Source organism: Lepidochelys olivacea (genome assembly GCF_965140295.1).
Source record: "Lepidochelys olivacea isolate rLepOli2 genome assembly, chromosome: 4".
Lineage (NCBI taxonomy): Eukaryota > Metazoa > Chordata > Testudines > Cheloniidae > Lepidochelys > Lepidochelys olivacea.
Genome location: NC_140414.1, coordinates 12,190,094 through 12,207,481, shown reverse-complemented (window position 1 = coordinate 12,207,481; position 17,388 = coordinate 12,190,094). Strand labels below are relative to the sequence as shown.

Sequence of the window (17,388 nt, the reverse complement as noted above, 5' to 3'; positions counted from 1 at the left end):
AGGGATCTGGCTCACTGACTGCTGCGGGAGTTTGCAAAACTCTGGTTGTTTTGATCCCAGACCAACTGCTCCTACAGATGAAAATACTATAAACTGACCTAACTTCAATGACGTATTAGGAATGGTCAACAGCTTCCCTGATCACAGAGCTATTGTTAATTTTGTCTCTGCTGATCTCCACTTCAAAGACTCAAAACAACAGTACAGAGGAAATAAAACTGAGTGCTTCACAAAACAAGGGAAGATTATCTGATTTCAATTTTGTGCCACGGGATGTTCAGAATTCTACACCACAAAGAAGACCCCGAGACTGCATTACACTTCTATGCTTATTAATATCTCATAACATTTCATCCCTGCAATAGTCACTAACCAAAATCGGCATTAAGTGAGGTTAAATAGCTAAAAGCAAATATGAGCTTGCCCCCTTTTCAGTTATTTTTCACGGAGGAGGGACACTAGCAGTGATCGCAGTTCAAGCTTGTGTGCTCTTAGGGTCTCCATAGCCAGTTTTTAGTACGGTAAGATATCTTTTCAGTCCTGTTGCTTGTGGAAGTCTGCAGGGTCTTCTGTTTTGTGTATGCTGTTCTGCGCAGGTGTGTGTGATGCAAAAACACGGTTTGACTGCTACGTTAAGGATGCACTATTACAATTGCAAAGCTTGGCAGTTGCAATTCAGTTTCCAGTAACAGTACATAGTGGTGCTATTTTTACATAAGCATCTGTACATTACGTTATTTAGGGCCAGATCCTGGCCCCCAGCCCTCCTGCTTTGGACAGTTTAGGCAGCCGCCTGGGGTTTGGCCTGGTGGCATAGGCCCAGCACAGTAAATTCTACACCTCTGCCCCTTCCTGGCTGCAGTTTAGGGGTGCTCTGACAGGAAGAGGGGATGGAGCCATACTACTGCTGCATACTGCTGATCCCCAGCTGCAGAAGAGACATTTAGAAGCCAGTGCTGCCGGATGCTTTTTAGAGACAGCCCTGACAGAGAGGAGGAGAACAGACAGTAAAATATTTATAAAAGCTCTTGACAGCCTCTTTTAATTTTTCCTCTAGAGTTCCAGATTTTCACAATCTCTCTAATGCAAACTGTCCCTGCAGCAGCCTTGATGCCGAACAGGCCGGACAGAGACAATCTGCAGTCAGCCTATAGACAGAAGGGCTTCATAAAACTGCTGAAATCTTAGTGAGTGCCAGCGAGCTGTCACTGCAATTACCTATAGCTTAGCTGGCAACATGCCCACACAAAGAAGTACGTGGAAGTCATTGCTGTCTACACATTGCTTCCCTATCAGAGAAGTTTGGTTGGGAGGGATGGGAAATGGGTGGAGTCTTGGTTCAGTCCTCTAGCATGCAGCCTAGTAGAAAATTACAGGGAGCAAAGGAAACACTGGATCTTTGCGTCACAGCACCTCCTAGGCTATTCCTGGGGAATGCAGCTTACCCACTGCCTGTTGCAAGGGCTGTCTAAAATCACAAAGTAGACATCATATCATGCTTTTCATTCTTCCTCCATTCCAGGCAAAGTAAGCACTCCAGGGAAGGATTGTGAACAAGATTTTTCCAAAAAGGATGTCTGAAGTTAGGCACCTAAATAAGAGGTCTAGTTTCCAAAAGGTGCAGAGCCATCAGCAGCACCACTGAATTCAGCTACCGTTGAAAATCAGGCCACTTATTCAGATACCTAAAAGTGGATTTAGGAACCTAACTTCAGACCAAAATTTTCAAAAAGTGGAAGCGTCCATCCATTTATCCATTTTTTGTTGAAGCCTGAGCCCCTCCTTTTTTTCCTCTTTAAGTGTGATCAAGATATTTTTAGGTGGGAAAGATGTATTTATTTTTTCATTTCCCCGTAAATCAAAAAGGCAGATGACATATTTCAGAGCCTTGGGGAACAAAATTCCTTCCAGTATAGGCAAAGCATACACATTTCAGCCCTCAAAGCTTTCTGTTTTGGAAAGTTCTGAGCATGTTAAAATATAAACGAATTTATAGCTGTAACTATAGCATTCACTGCTGCTGACTATGCTGTCTCTCTCATAGGCATGCTTGTGTGCACACCCCGCCCTAAACACACACTTCAGTTATTCTTATCTGCTGTGCTTTCCAGATGTTTTTTGTTTTAGAAATATTCTGATAAGCTTTGACTTTCTCACTGCTACATGCAGAAAATTTCAGACTTCAAGGACTAAATTCATGAACTTCAGAGTTCAATTTTATGTACTGCAGATTATGCAGATGACATCAATACATTGTAGCTCAGTTAAAATCGGTACTCATTGACACAGTAGAATCCACTGTCTTGCGACTACAGGTCAGCATAGAGTAGCCTTCACCATGCCAGTGTCCAGATGGTTGACACAACATGGGACCATGCCTTAAAGTAAAGGGCGAGAAATAAAACCAAGCAACAAAGGCTTAAAACTGGGCACGTTCAGTCCTGAGAAAAGAAGTCTGAGGGGGGACCTCCTAACAGTTGTCAACTATATTAAGGGCTGTTACAAAGAGGATGGTGATCAGTTGTTCTCCATGATCACTGGAGGTAGGATTGGATGTAACGGGCTTAATCTGCAGCATGAGAGATACAGGTTAGATATTAGGAAAAACTTGCTAACTCTCAGGGTAGTTCAGCTCTGGAACAGGCTTCCAAGGGAGGTTGTGGAATCCCCATCAATGGAGGTTTTTAAGAACAGTTTGGACAAACACCCATCAGGGATGGTCTAGGTTTACTTAGTCCTGCCTAAGTGGTGGGGGAATGAAGGTCCCCTTCCAGCCTAAGTTTCTGTGATTCTGTGAAAACTACATTGGATTAATTTCATTAACATAAATAGCATTTTTATCCCCTCGGTTTTGTGAGTCAACCTTTTTGATGTCTGTATGTTGCAATAAGAATGGATATTGTAATGCAGGATTGGCATGGGATGAAAATAGACAGGTGTAAAATGAAGCGTCTCCTGCACCCAGAGAGTTCAGAAGTGAGGGAAGTTGGAGGAGAGAGCATGGATTGACAAATGTAGGGAAAATAAGAGAGGTGAGGGGAAGGAAGCCTGTTGACTCCTCAATAAATGGGCAGTGGAATGGATAAGGTAGGGAGACCATGACCGTGCCAACACCACAAGGATAACTTTCACTAGGATACATTGATTCACCAATGTATCAACCATAAAAGAGCTCTTGTTCTACATCAGGCACACCAGTAAACGCCACCTTTATCAGTCACTGGCCTTTTATTATGACAACATTCACTGTGAAAGAACTTACCCTCTGCCTGGATTTAATTCTGCCATGTCCCTCTACAAGCATTTTGGGAGTCTATTGCTGTTGAAGGTTTTGTCCTTCTCAACAATATATATAATTAAAGTATAGTAGAACATCAGCAGTGTCCACTTGACTCGCTGCACTGAAGTTATGTCCATAGAGAATCTGAAATTGTCTTTGCTTTGCATGCGTAAATCTACAGCATGCCATTTGTCTCAATCACACTGACCCCATAATAATAAAAAGGGCAGGAAGTTTTAGGGCATCAGGCTGACAGCATCAAGACCAAGAGTTACAACCAAGGGTTGTAAGTGTTTCTCACAGTGCTACAAAGACAACTTGTTCCCAATGGCTAGGCATTGAAGTAGAATGCTGCGTGTTCTTGAGTGTAAAATCTAGCATCTGCAGCCAGCTCTCTGTGGCTACCTCCTACATTCAAAAATGGGGTTCCCTTCAACACATATTTCCAGTCTGAATAAGTGGCTAGCAGAATTCATCCAGATAACTAGCAGTGTGTGGTGTTCCGTTGTTTGTGATTTCTCGGGGCCAGATTCTAATACCCTTAAATGTTGATTAGTACTTTATTTCAGGAGTAATGCCACTGAAGTCAGGATGGCTGCCTGCAGAATAAAGTACCACTCAAGGTGAGTAACAGATAACAGAATGTGGCCTAAAGTCAATAACTGTGTAGCCAACGTATTTTGTTCTTCAAACGGGGAAAGCATGCAATAATAGAGACATCACCTACCCACCCCAAATCCTTCTTCTCTAACTAAAGTTAGTTGGAGTTTTGCCACTGACTTGCATGGAAGCAGGACCAGACCTTGACAGACCGAGGCACAAAGGCTCTACGAGAATTAGCATCTAAGTCACTTTATATCAGTATTGAGTGTGCCCTGAGGCACTTATTTTTGTTGTCAATCTTCCTGTTCTATTTTGTTGATTTTTCTAAACTGCACATTTTATCTCTGGGAAAGTTATATAATTGTGCTCTAGTAAAAAATGAACTTCAAGGAGAGTTTGGTATGGCAAACAACACATATAAAGGAGACATCCCAGATTAGGAAAGTAATTTATGTATGTCTTCCCGGTTAAATACTCGGAGGAACCATCAAGCTCCTGTTAGAAACTGGAGGTCTCTGTAAAGTGGCTTGAAATTGACCATGGAATAGTTGGGATGATCCAGTGGTTCTTTTTTAGACAACTTGTTTCTCACTGGTCCACACCATTAAAATATAAAGACCACAAATGGTGGCTAGGGAGACCTAATGTGGACTTGTTTTGCTCTTTGCCACGCTACCAATGGATTGTAACATCAGAAGAACTGAAGTACCAAAAAGATATAATGGATATTACAGTGCTAAAAAGGTACAACACATGAAATACTGCACTTAAATTATCTTCATGTCATAGGCTAGTTTATACAGTAGAAACCCACTAGACCTATGCAGTGACCTTCTAAAAAGCAAGTTCACTTCATTTCATCCCTACCCCAAGACAAAGTACACCTAGTTTGATTTTCTATATCCTTCCAGTCAGCCATAGCTATATAATTTTTGTGCTTAAGTTATCCATCTAAGGCTCCCTTCCTTGGCCCCTGCTCACCCGTGGCCTAAAGGAATCAAAACTCTTGCACTGAAGACAGGAAGGGAGAGAAAAATGAAGAGAAAGATTAGTCGTACAGTACATACAGTATCTTCTAAATCTTAATCAGTTGTTTATTGGTTGGCAAACAAGTTTCACTTTTACAACAAATATTAGTAATGAGGTCATTCAACTTTGAGACCATACAAAATGGATCATAAATTAAAAAAAAATTATAATCTGTGCTGCTAATTTACCTCCGGAAAGCCTACATTACTTCAAATCCTGTCAAATAAATAAATTCCCTGTTAGGAAAATAACGAACAGAGGATTTTTTTAATCACTTCAAAATAGTTGGTTTTCAGATTCTTGTTAAAAGACAGTCAAATTTCTTTTTTTTAACCACTGCAGTACAAGTGCCTAGATCGGGAACCAGACTGAGGCCTGAAGACTCTTAACTCCTACAGGGATATTGTTTTCACATGCAGAAGCCCAGCTATAACTATAAGAGATCTCTTGGCTTCTAGTACCGTGCCTACTGCCTGGGTGAGGGACGGCTTGCCAAATATGCTTCATATTATTATTATTATTATTATTATTATCAGTTGTGCACTGTAAACATAAAGTTTGCCCTGCTCTAATCTGCAAAATTTCTGTTGGCAATACACCGACTGAAGAAAGAGAAAGCATGAGAAAAGAAAATTCCATCGGTTGGAAAGAATTTGTGATCGTATTACTAGAATACGAGCCTTAGAGAGTGACTTTTTTGTTTTGTTTTTTTGTGTTTTTTTTTTTTTTGCCCAGTGACATTTTTAAAGAATAAAATGGCAAAAAAGGATTTATGAAAAACCTTGCTCCTACTGGTAGACAAATTTGCAAGACCAGCACAACAGAAAAAGTTTTTTTTTTTCTTCCACTACATTAACAGGGACGCAAGTTCTGGAGGAACAAAAAGCAGACTATATGTGCAATGCTAGTATCTGTACATTACATAGAAATTGTTCAATTTTTTTTCTGCCATTAGTTTTTTTTATCAGTTAATACAGCAAAACATAAAATATGCGTGTAGCATATATAATTCTAGAATTCCCTTCCATTTCATTAGATTTTGTTTTGTTTGCTCCCACAGCTAAGCGCGCTGCAGTTAAATCAAGTTGTGAGTGACCAAAAACCATTATGTGATACAGATTCATAATAAACAGGTTTGCTATTTTTTGTTGTTGTTTGTTCTTTGTGCAGCACTCCCACCGAGATGCGTCATGACTACTAGTTTCAAATGCACGTTTTGGCCTTTTCTTTTTTTTTAAATCAGGTCCTCAGTAATAATAGCAACAGAGCATCAAGGATGTTTAAACAAACACAGCATAACTTGAGAAGGCCACGAAGTGTGCCATTATCTGTTGTATCTCTTTCATTAACATAATGAAGTCTGTCTGAGAGAGGGAGGGGAGGAAAGGGGTGGAATTTCATGAGTTATTCTTCTCCCCGGGCTGGCCTAAAAATTCCAGTAAAAAAAAAAGTCTGACCGTTTGTTTGTTTTTTAGAACAGCACGAAGATGTAGGAGTACACACAATATTACCACTGCTTGTATTAACTCAGAACAGTAAACCAGGTGTTAGGGACAAGAGGGAGGGGATGTTGGTTGTTTTACATTTTTGCTTAATCTTCTATAGACTAGTGACCAAGTGAGCAGGTCCTTTGGAACTCCCTTCAGGGGAAGTCCCGTCTTTGCTCGGTGGGACTATAAAACCATCACTGCTCCCTCGCCCCAGCTGGTAGTAAGTGTGTAGCTGATGGACGTGGTTCCTGGAGCCTAGATTTGGCATGCTTTTGTAGTACACATCGTCGGCATCACCAGTTTTGGCCGTGGGGGGGTCGGTCTGGGTGCTGGTGGTAACGCTTTCTGTGACGGGCATGCCAGCCAGTGCAGGCATGCTGGTATACAGAGAATCCCTGTTGGGTGACTGGTGGTCTTCTGTGTGCTCGTTGGTTAGCAAGGGGAAAAAGCTCTCACTGTTGTCTTGCGGGATCCGTCTCCTGGTGTAGTGGTGCGGCTGGTGGTTCTCGGCGGAATAAACCCTTGGCGGCAGCAAGGGGGCGTCGGACTCTTCGTGGATGAGTTCCAGGCCCAGGCTCTCCTCGTGGTTGAAGGAGGTGGCGTCGTCGAGGACGATGGCGTTGTCCTCGGTCGCGCTGCCGATGTTGTTGACGAGTTTGTTCACCAGGTTCCTGTTCTGTTCGCTGGAGCGCTCGTGGTTGTTCAGATAGGAAGGGATGTAGTTGGAGGTGAGTTCCTTCAGGATCTTTTTCTCTAGGGCAGTCTCGGTGTGGTTATTATACCCACGGTCAATGATTTGCACACAGTTGCTCAGGTACTCGCCGCTGGCGATGCTGTAGCTGTTGCCGTGGTTACCATTCAGTGGTAGAGTATCCATGACACTTGTATCCCTGGCATTGTTCAGAAGCCCCTCTGAAAAACATCACACAAGAGAGGGTGACTTGGGCAAAACAGGACATTCGCGCAGGATTCGCACAAACATCACATTTTCTTAATCAATCAATGCTGCGCTGTGTTGCTACATTAACACAGCAGCTGTGTAAAAATAGATATCAAACAAAATCAAAAGTTAGATTGGGTTTGATAACAATCGTAGCGTTATGGAATAAACAAAAAAGCTTAATAATCTTTTACACGGGAACAAGAGCGCTAGCTAATAAGATTAAGGTTTTTCCACTGAAAATGATGTCTGGTATCAGGTATTGCACTTGATTTGTCAGTAGCTTATAAGAAGGAACAGCCCCTCTCCAAATAGCTCCTGTTCATATCACACATAGCTGCTCCCAAATGCTATCTCAGTTTCTTTTATATGTTCCTTAAAACTCAGGTGACCAGACAGCAACTGTGAAAAAACGGGACAGGGTGTGTGTGTGTGGGGAGGAAGGGGGGGGGAGGGGGAAATAGGCACCTATATAAGAAAAAGTCTCCAAAAATGGGACTGTCCCTTTAAAAATGGGACACATGGTCACCCTACTTAAAACTAAGAAATCTATGGGGCAGATGTTCAACTGGTATAAATTGTCCTAGCCCCACTGATTTCATAATAGGAGGACCTGTATTTACAGTGTAGCTATCCCATTCCCAAATCATGGTTTAGGAAACCGATTGCATACATGAGCTCTTGGGGGGATATTCTTATCTTCCTTACACCTATGTGACTCCTCTTGATGCAATGGGGTTGTATGGATATAATTTATAATTTTTGCTTCATGGTGACTAGCTTGTGTATCGGTGTTTGATTTTTTATATCAGTTTCTATCTTTGAGACATGTTTGCAAAGAAATTATACATCACATCCCTTCTGTAACAAGGGCATGGCCAAAATTATTTGCATGATGCTGTGCTGTGAATTTTATATCATAGTCATATGCTAGGGATTACAGTTCTGTGAGTGTTGTTATTGCTAAGCTCCATATACTATATTCTTTCAAAAGCTGCTTCTGAGTTTCACTTTTTCATTAGGTAGCTTTGTTCAATAGCAGGGACAGTGCATGCTGTAGGGATTATGGGCACTGTAGATTTGATGGGGTGCATTTTCATCAAGGCTGCTTGGGTATTTAGTCACGTTTGCATGAGTCAGCCAGTTATAAGCTTGCCTGCCATTTTGAAAATGTATCCCTCTAATGTTAGGAATTCTGACCTACAACAGGAAAAAATACATATATAACTGCAGAAACGAGGCCAGTGCCTTCTAGGAATGAGCTGGTTTTGTTGAAACTATTTAATTAACAATACAAATTTTCATAAACCTACTAACACTGTAAAAAAAACCCAGGGGCTTGAATCTTCACTCACTTACACCAGCGTAGATAAAGAGTAACTGCTTTGAAGCCAGTGGAGTAAATCCAATTTCAGTGAGAGGAGAATCAGGTCCTGGCATGTTAAGCTATCATGCTAATGACTATTGTGGTCACTAGAATGAACACCCAATATGAGACTGTATGAAACTTTCCATGTGTTTTTTTAGTTAGTGCATTCAGATGCTGCCAAAAATCCCAGACAACACTGAACCAGCAGTGGTGGGTTAGAGCAGCTCTGTGTTGACAACAAAGATTAACGGTCATTCACATCAGCAAGAAAAACTCTTAATACACTGCTAGTCTACCTTCTGAAAATATCGGGTTCAGTCTATATCTGTGATGCAGTACTTACAATATAGTTATCTAAGACTGGAAAGTGCTACTGCAGACTGTGTTCTTTTTTTGAGTGAAATGTCCTGAATATGTCATCCCTATTTTGGATTTCTGGTGCATACGGTATATTGTTGTATCATGTATTTCCAAACAAACAAGGAAAGTTATGCATAAAATAAACTAGCCATCACAGACATAGAACAAAGCCATTTATTTTCATGTTAGAAGGTCTCCGTAAATGATCCACAACGTTTAAGGAAAATAAAAAGCAAATATTTTTAAAGGACTGTATGTAATGAGTGATTGTTACTACAGTGTCTCTTGATGGTCATGGCTGAGTAACTTATGCATTGAGACACTGCTTGTTATTTCTGCTGCCAATGCATAGAATTGGAGGCTGGAAGATTCTGTAGGAAAATAACATGGATGCATTGCATTTGAAATAGAGTAAGTTTCATAATGAAATATGCCATATAAACTGATAAAAGGTTTATGACTTTGCAAATAAAAATGTTTAATTTAAAACAATGTAACACACATGTAGTTACATGAGACTTAGAACCTATGTTGGGTAAATGACACAAAAAAGGAAATAGACAACAAAAGCATCTAATCTGTATCAATATATATAATATCTATATATATTAATCCATATGGTTTTAATTCTTTTGTTTTCAGAATTGTGAGAGATGAACTGTTTTTAAATAACTACATCATCTATATGTGATGCAATAAAAGTGAACTAAAAAAATTACATTTGATATGCAATGTTTAGCTTTACTCCCATACTTGTCTCTCTGTAGGGCTCTAAACGACAGCATGAAGAAAAGGAAAGAAAAAACAACAAGTAAGCTTACAGCGACAGTAGGAGAAACATGAGTAAAAAGCAAATTGATGATATGCAGAAAAAAGAGTTAACAGAAATAATTTCCACTGCCCAGAATACATGAATCTGTTACATGGTTTATTTCAGGTTAAAATACTGACATTTTAGACAAAAAAGAATGTTTTAAGCACAATAATAAACACGTTACTTTTAAAAAAGATCTCTTTTTGATTTTTTTTTATCTCAGTTTACATTTTTAGGGTGCAACACAAATCAAGAATAAACATCTGGAAATGTAAAGTTTAAACTGGCAATCCCAACTCAGAAAGGCAGACACCTTTAGTGTCATTAGAATGAATGTCTTTACTTACTGTTAGTTATAACCACCCCAGCAGTTAACACTGAAACCCATTTCCTTGTTAAACTGTTGTGTCTTCCATCTTTTGCACACTGTTTTGTTACTGTGGGGGTTTTGCTCAACCAAGGGGTGCTGGCATTTTAAAATCTTTTGCAATGAAGCATTTATTTATTTATTTGCTTTTGTTTTTAAACCAAACACACCAAAGATGAGGATGAAGTGTTAACTTTCAATTTCCCATTTTGTATTGGTTTGTGGCACACCTCATTTATGTTATCTTATTTCCTTCTTCTATTAAAATAATCTTTCACGAAAGCTGTTGTAAAACACCCATCATTTATCCAAGACTTGAATTGATTTCAGCCTATCCAGTGAAAACACCTCCTCTCTCAGGTCCAAATTGTGGCAACCTCTATGGTTCAGCAAACCCCACAATTTCTCAACTACTACCTTATTCACTCCTTATTGGCCAAACCCATCCCATCAAAGGAATCAAGCGTGTCACCACTGACTTCTAAGGCCTGACCTGAAGGGTCTTTCCATTGGTTTCAATGGGCTTTGGATCCTAATGGCAAACACCTGTTCTCAGACAAAACTGCCGCAGTACAGAGCGCAAGTTGGGACCCTCAGGGCATGTGGTCTGCAAGTGGGCTATACACAGCTCCCCCTGAAGTCAAATAATTATGAAAACAGATTTCCACAAACAGTGCTGAATTCTGCTTTTGCAAGGGAGAGCAGCTGCAGAGATTCCCTGCCCAGAAATAGCAGATCCAAAGGGCTTATCTTGATTAAGATTTAGTGACATTTGGTTAGAATGTTTTAGCTAGCACATTATAAAAGTCTAGAGCAGAGAAGGTATCTTCAACCTGAACAGCGCTAACATACACTGGAACACAGAAATTGCTGCCCTGGATCGGACCCCAGGTCCATTCAGCCCCAGGACCTTGTCTCTGACAATGGCCAATACCAGACATTTCAGAGGGAGGTGCAAGAAACCACTGCCTTGTCTACATTAGAGTTTTAGAACATGTTAGATAGAAGATGTTCTCTAGCGTGCTGTAACCATTAAATCCCAGTCAAGACAAACCCAAATGTGGTGACAATTCGTAGTGCGTGGGAAGCGCACAGAAGCCATGCTTAAGTGGCACCAAGTGTATATTTATAAAATGTGTTAATGACTCAATAGATTATCACAATGGCTCCGTTAGTTTGGCTATTGGGTCAGTATGCATGAATCCCAGGAGATTCATAAGGCCTTTTGTGGAATGTGTATTTACTAACTTGAGGCTGCAATATGGACTTCTGTAAAATTCATAGGGTCGTACGTCAAACAGTACGAAGAAACTCCTGCCCAGAGACAATCACCTAGTTTTGAAGGCAATACGTATTACATTTCTTACTTCCCAGGATATATGTATGATTAGCAATAAACTCGTAGTCTCCCAGAAATACTGACTCCAATTCTGCTCCCACTGAAGTCAATGGCAAATATCCAGTGGGTTAATTGGCATCAGTACTCGCGGAGTTCTCTTTAATTTCTATTGACTGAACCCTGAACAGATCTGCTTTTAGCATACTTATAACCTCTCTGGCCCCAGTTCTGCTCCCTTGTATTGAGTAGCACCTTAAAATGAAAGGGACTATTTGTGGCATGAGGTTCTACTCAGTGCAAATAACAGAATTAGCAGCTGGGCCTTAAAATTAGATGAACATTTTTTTTTAAATGCACTTTCTAGAAGAAACTTTTTGTCATATTTCAGCCCTGAGCACATTTGTAGAGCTGAGACACACAGCCAGGAAAATTGGGGATTACAATAAGCCAAATGCTGACTCAACATTACCTGCTGCCATCCAGAAAGTACCTCTATAACCCAGTTTAAAACTTCCCCTGGCTAGTTTTGAAAGCAGATATAAAATGATGTTAATCTTAAAGCATAGCATCTTTTTAACAGTAACAACCTTAACACTTCTCCAGCAAGAAAATATAAATATTTACATGCCAAAACTGTACAGATTATCAAAACTTGCTTCAACAGTTGTGATATAACAAACTTAAAATTCAGAGCAATTCACGCTTAATGTTCATTCCTTTAACAAGAATTAGTGCAATCTAATTTATTGTGAAAAGTCAGTATGGTTCAAGAAATTTATGAACAGAAAAAAGGTCAAATGCATATGCTTTCCCCCTTGTTGTTGGAAATAAAAGACCCTAGTGATACAATTCAATATATAATTTTATCATAAACAATGCTGCATCTTACAACATATCTTTATTGCTTGCACTGTTGCTGTTATTTATTTACTTCCTATGAGACCCTTTACTGCAAAGGGACACCTAATTAGAAGAGGAGCAAATAAAGAGAGCTGACATTTTGGAAAGTATTTGTGTTTGAAAGCAGAGTTACTCTCCAATGATTCAGTTGCCTATGGGGGGGGGGGAAAGGATAAAAGACTGAACTATTGAACTTAACAGATGCAACCTGATCAAGTGTCCAAATACCAGATTTATTCCCCAAATCATTTGTAAATAGACCTATCCATAACAAAAAGCATTGTGACATTCATTTACAAACATAGTCTACTCATGCAACCAGAGCAAATACAGAAGACAAATATATAGGTCACAAGGGAATGATTTTTTGCAGTAGAATCTTATAGAGCAGGTCCAGCTGACTCTTTGCAGCTATTTGATTCCCATGTACTAGAACAAGGTTACAAGAAGAGTTTCTAGTTTCCTGGAGCTCTTATTTGGTCTCTTTAGAGCACATGTAGTTTGTATTTATTTACATGACAATACATATATTACTCCACTCTAAAATCTGCTCTCTTTGGAATCGGTTTACATTTCTGCTTCCATATCCCTCTTAGAGCTCAAGGGTGTGGGTTTTTTTAATGCATAATCTCTGACAGACACATTGATGAGCTATTGACAATTTATTTTTCTATCTGCTATTTCAAAAGCAATAGTAACTTTGGTATCAAAGGCCATTTTGACCTCACTTACCTTGAAAGGTGCTCCTCTTTCTAAAATGAATGACAACGAAACGAACTGACAACAAAGCGATAAATGGATACAGCAGACAAAACACACACTGATGACTAAAACAATACAAAACCAAAAGAATCAAAACCACCACACATATTTGAATGGATCTGATGAGCGGCTATCAAACTGAGGTCAGTCGTTTGGTAGGGCTAGTGAGAAAAAACCTAAGGAAAATGGAAAAATGTACTGAGATGAGAGGAGAGATTATTTATACCCAGTTCCAAAAAAACAGGGAAGGGGGGAAAACAAAGGGAAAAAAGAAAAAATGGCCCTATATAAGCCACATAAAATGGGACTCTCACTAGAAAAATTAGAGAGAAACTCCTGCACACCTTGTGTGTTGTACATGCTGACAGAAGGGTTGTTATAGACCGCCGATTCCCCGAGCAATGTATTATAAGGGTTGTTAGTGCCATGAGGACGAAGCAGAGCATTGGTTATAAGATGATTAGCCATGGCTCCTGGAGCAGCCCGATAGAAAGACAGAGAAAAAAAAGGTCAATCAGGCAAACGTGGTATAAAAAAAAAAAGGAAAAAAGAACATTCAGCATGACAACAGTTGAAATAGTCCTGATTACAAGCAGCCAGCTAATTAGACTTGAAAACTATATGCCACTAAAGCAGCACAGATGTTTCTGACAATGCACAAATCCAAGTCGATGCGAAAGAAAATGGATTGGAATGCTGATAAGCCACATTTATGGCGGTTTCCCTAGTTGCTCAAAGTATAAGCAAGGGTACGACAAAAGGTGACAGTCTACACAATGGGGGGGAGGAGGGGACCCTGTCCAGAAAGTGCCAAATGAACCAAACAATAACAATGACTCACATGAAAATACATTCACCTCTCACTGTTGACTCAGGTTTATTTACTGGTCGCTCGGAACATATATAAAAAAGTAAGGATGGAAAATGTTGGCTGCCTTAAGATTCTGGGCACTTATGAGAGAGCTCTTATTCAGGGAGCAGCTATTTACGTGCAATAGGGCAGGTACAATTCTATCCACTGTGCTTTAAATCCACTCAGTTAACACCCTAATGTGCAGCAGCAATGTGCCCTTACAAGCGTGAGCATCATCATTCTTTCAAGAGTTCCTACAGACAGGATGAGTGCAGCCCAAAGAGGTCTTGCTATTCCAAGGCTGTACGTTGCCTTTGCAAATACAATTGTTCACTCACGTCCTCGTTGGCTGTCGTTTTGGAAATTACAACCTAGAGGAAGCTGAGGGGACACAACTCCAGCCTGTTCTTTATGCTAAATTTCGGGAGGATGAGCTGCTGGATTCTTGCTCTTCAGCATGTGACCAGAGACACCTACCTTGTTGTCTAAGGGAAGGAAGTTGGCATGCATGGCGATGACTTCCCTCCCCTGCCTTAGCCAATTTGCAGCAGGCCAAAAGCCCCTTTTGAAGCGGAGGTATGGAATGATGGAGGTGGCTGGTAGGTCTGTGTGTGTGGAGAGCACCAGCGGCAAGGTGGAGAGTGGAGAAAGGGAGGATCCCAGCAGAAACACACACCCACGCAAAGGGATAGTTGAAAATCTGACAAGGATCACAGCATCGTTACCAAAGACCAACCTGCAGACTAGGAGCAGGGAGAAGGGACATTCCCTCAGTCACTGGCCAGAAGAGTCAAGCGCATACATATTCTTTACTACCTGGCCTAACCTGGTCTCTCACACTTCCCTGCCAGGTCAGCAGGCCCTGCCGGGGCAAGAGGTGCTACAGCGGGCAAGAGGGGGCTTGCAGGACAGTGGAGAAGAGAGTAGGGCTGAAGAAAACAGAATGACACCTCTGCTTCAACAACCTGCTGCAAATGGGCAGCCTTGGGTGTAGATGGCTCTTCAAAAGGCACCAACCTGCCCTCCCTGCTTCCACTGCAGTACCCAACACAGGCCGGCACCTCCGCTCCAGAGGTGCTCAGCTCATCTGTGGGGCATGCTAGGGGACACCCCCAGTCACAACAATATGCAGGCCTGCAGTGAGGGCGGGAGGCATGGGGAGTTGGGAGGGCAGGGGAGAGGAAGCAGAACATGACTTAGCAACAAAAGGGGAACAATGACAGAACAGAAGGGGTTTCAAAGAACATGTACGAGAGAGGGAGAGGACAGCAGCCATTTTGGGGCACGGCTTACGCAGACCCAGCACAGAAGGGTCTGTGTGTCACATGGGGCTGTTGTCCCAGGAGGTGGCTGCATGTCATTACCTGCCCAGATCATTTGTATCTTTCACTCTGTTACAAAGAGCTGGAAACTGCCCTGTGGTTATCTACTGAAACTCCTGCTTCCTGCTTAGCACGGGCTCTTCCAATGGTCCCCTGTCTGTACAGCACGCGCTGCCATGCCCTGGAGGCCCAGCCCTGGGCTTGGTGCAGTGCAGAGCTCTGCCACCCCACGGGAGGAGGAATTCTGCCCTTCAGGAGGTGTAATGTTACCTCCTTTGCTGGTTGGGGGGCAGGGAAGCCCATGGCTCTGGCCTTGCCCCTTGGGGGGCATCTTGCCTAGAGGGAGCAGTCTGCATGTCCCTGAGGACAGGGACTGTAGCTATGAGGTGTGAAGAGTGTGGGGTGCTTTCCTTGGGCACCAGAATGACAGCCAGGCACACACACATATATACATATTCTCATCTGGATTTACTGCTGATGGAAGGGGCTAGTTTGAGGAACCTGGAGACTCTCCCTCTCTCTATCTTAGAGCACTTCAGAGGCAGTGCACGTCTTACCTCACCACCAATGCACCTCACCAACCCCAGAAGGAACCACCCCACTGATGACAAGTACAATCAGCCTCTATGGGCTGGCCTCTCTGTTGAGATGTAATGGTGATTTTGTGACGCTGACACCTGCCCACCGGGGACTGGACTGAACCCCACCCCCACATTTCACATAGGATACACAGCCGCTGATAAAAACCTTGGGACTCTACCATGGAGGTGGATTTCCTGAAAAACTAAGTGAACTACCAGGCTGTGTACGTTAGGGCCTGCTACAGCATTTCATTTAAACGAACACCCGACCTCTGATGGGAAACTTAAAAAAAAAATACATAGTTGGTCAGACTTTGCAATTCTGACTCTTAATGAATAATATCTCTCCAGTATGACAAGGACAGAAACTGGCCTCACACAGACTGCGTATAAATATACTGAACAAGAATAACAGCCCCTTATTTTCTGTCTGTCTCTTTCTTACTCAGGTCAATTCCATTAAAATTATTTCATTGCATGGCTGGGGCCAAATTCTGCTCTTGGTTACAGCAGTGCCAATCTGGAGTAACTCACTCCGCTGAAGTCAGAGGGTTTAATCTGGATTTATAAAGTAACTGAGCACAGAATTTGGCCCTGCTTGTTTCCCCGCTGTAAAAGGCGGCTGGGATCATGGACCTTGCTTCTTTCAAAAATGGGACGGTCAAAGCAAATAGGACCTTGGTCTTTACAAGAAAATAATACATAATGTTATTATTAAAGAGTTTGGATCCAGCCCCTAATTTTGCCTTCAAGACCCTCCCTTCTGCTTACTGGTCTCTTTTGTAAAGCACTTTCAAGCCTGTGGATGAAAAGTGCTATGTAAGAGACAGATATAATTATGAATCAATCTCAGAAGCACAATCTTCCCAGCTCCAGTGACTGCTGCGGGGTGGGGGGAGGGGGAGCTCCAAATGACTGATCATTAAAGCTTTAATTAAAAAAATAATATTAAAAAATGACGGAGCTCTCTTTTCAAAAGGGAAGGTCAGTAATAAAAAAATCCAAACCCCTGACACTAGCTAGCCACACTTCTGACTTTCCATCCGGCTTTCTTTGTTAGACTTCAACATCACCATGGCAACCACCAGGGCTACTAGAAGGAGAGGATTAGGACTTCAGATGAGGAATGAACATCGGGGGCAGGTGAACTCACAAACAACCCTCCTGTTTGCATGAAAATGTCCTTGGTAATAAATAATGAGCAAAGCCAAATATAGGAGACATGTGATCCGAGCAGCAGGGTTTCTAAAAATATCAAAGGTTTCTATAAGACTCCAGCTCCTCTGTAACAAGTGGCTGGGAAGAAAAAGGAGTCAGAGAGAAGCAAATTATTTCCCCAAAGAAACAGCGTGCCAGACAAACTAGAGCACTTAGCAACA

The 17,388-nt window shown here is 41.6% G+C and overlaps 1 protein-coding gene across 18 annotated transcripts in view; it reads right to left on the bottom strand.

The window, feature by feature from the left end:
* The window catches only part of ADGRL3 (adhesion G protein-coupled receptor L3), an 815,007-nt gene that overhangs the window by 22,240 nt on the left and 775,379 nt on the right, over positions 1-17,388 (bottom strand). For 5 of the 18 annotated variants that reach the window (XM_084625882.1, XM_084625896.1, XM_084625893.1 and 2 more), the window contains 3 exons: positions 13,598-13,726; positions 9,825-9,842; positions 4,739-7,314 (listed from right to left, as the gene is read on the bottom strand). The exons of 1 other annotated variant lie outside the window; for it this stretch is intronic. In XM_084625882.1, the coding sequence (XP_084482008.1) occupies positions 6,512-7,314; positions 9,825-9,842; positions 13,598-13,726 (950 nt within the window). In that variant the 3' untranslated portion in view covers positions 4,739-6,511. Of the gene's footprint in view, positions 1-4,736; positions 7,315-9,790; positions 9,843-13,597; positions 13,727-17,388 lie in introns of those variants that run through there. 12 more of the 18 variants (XM_084625889.1, XM_084625890.1, XM_084625900.1 and 9 more) reach the window with 9 other exon arrangements.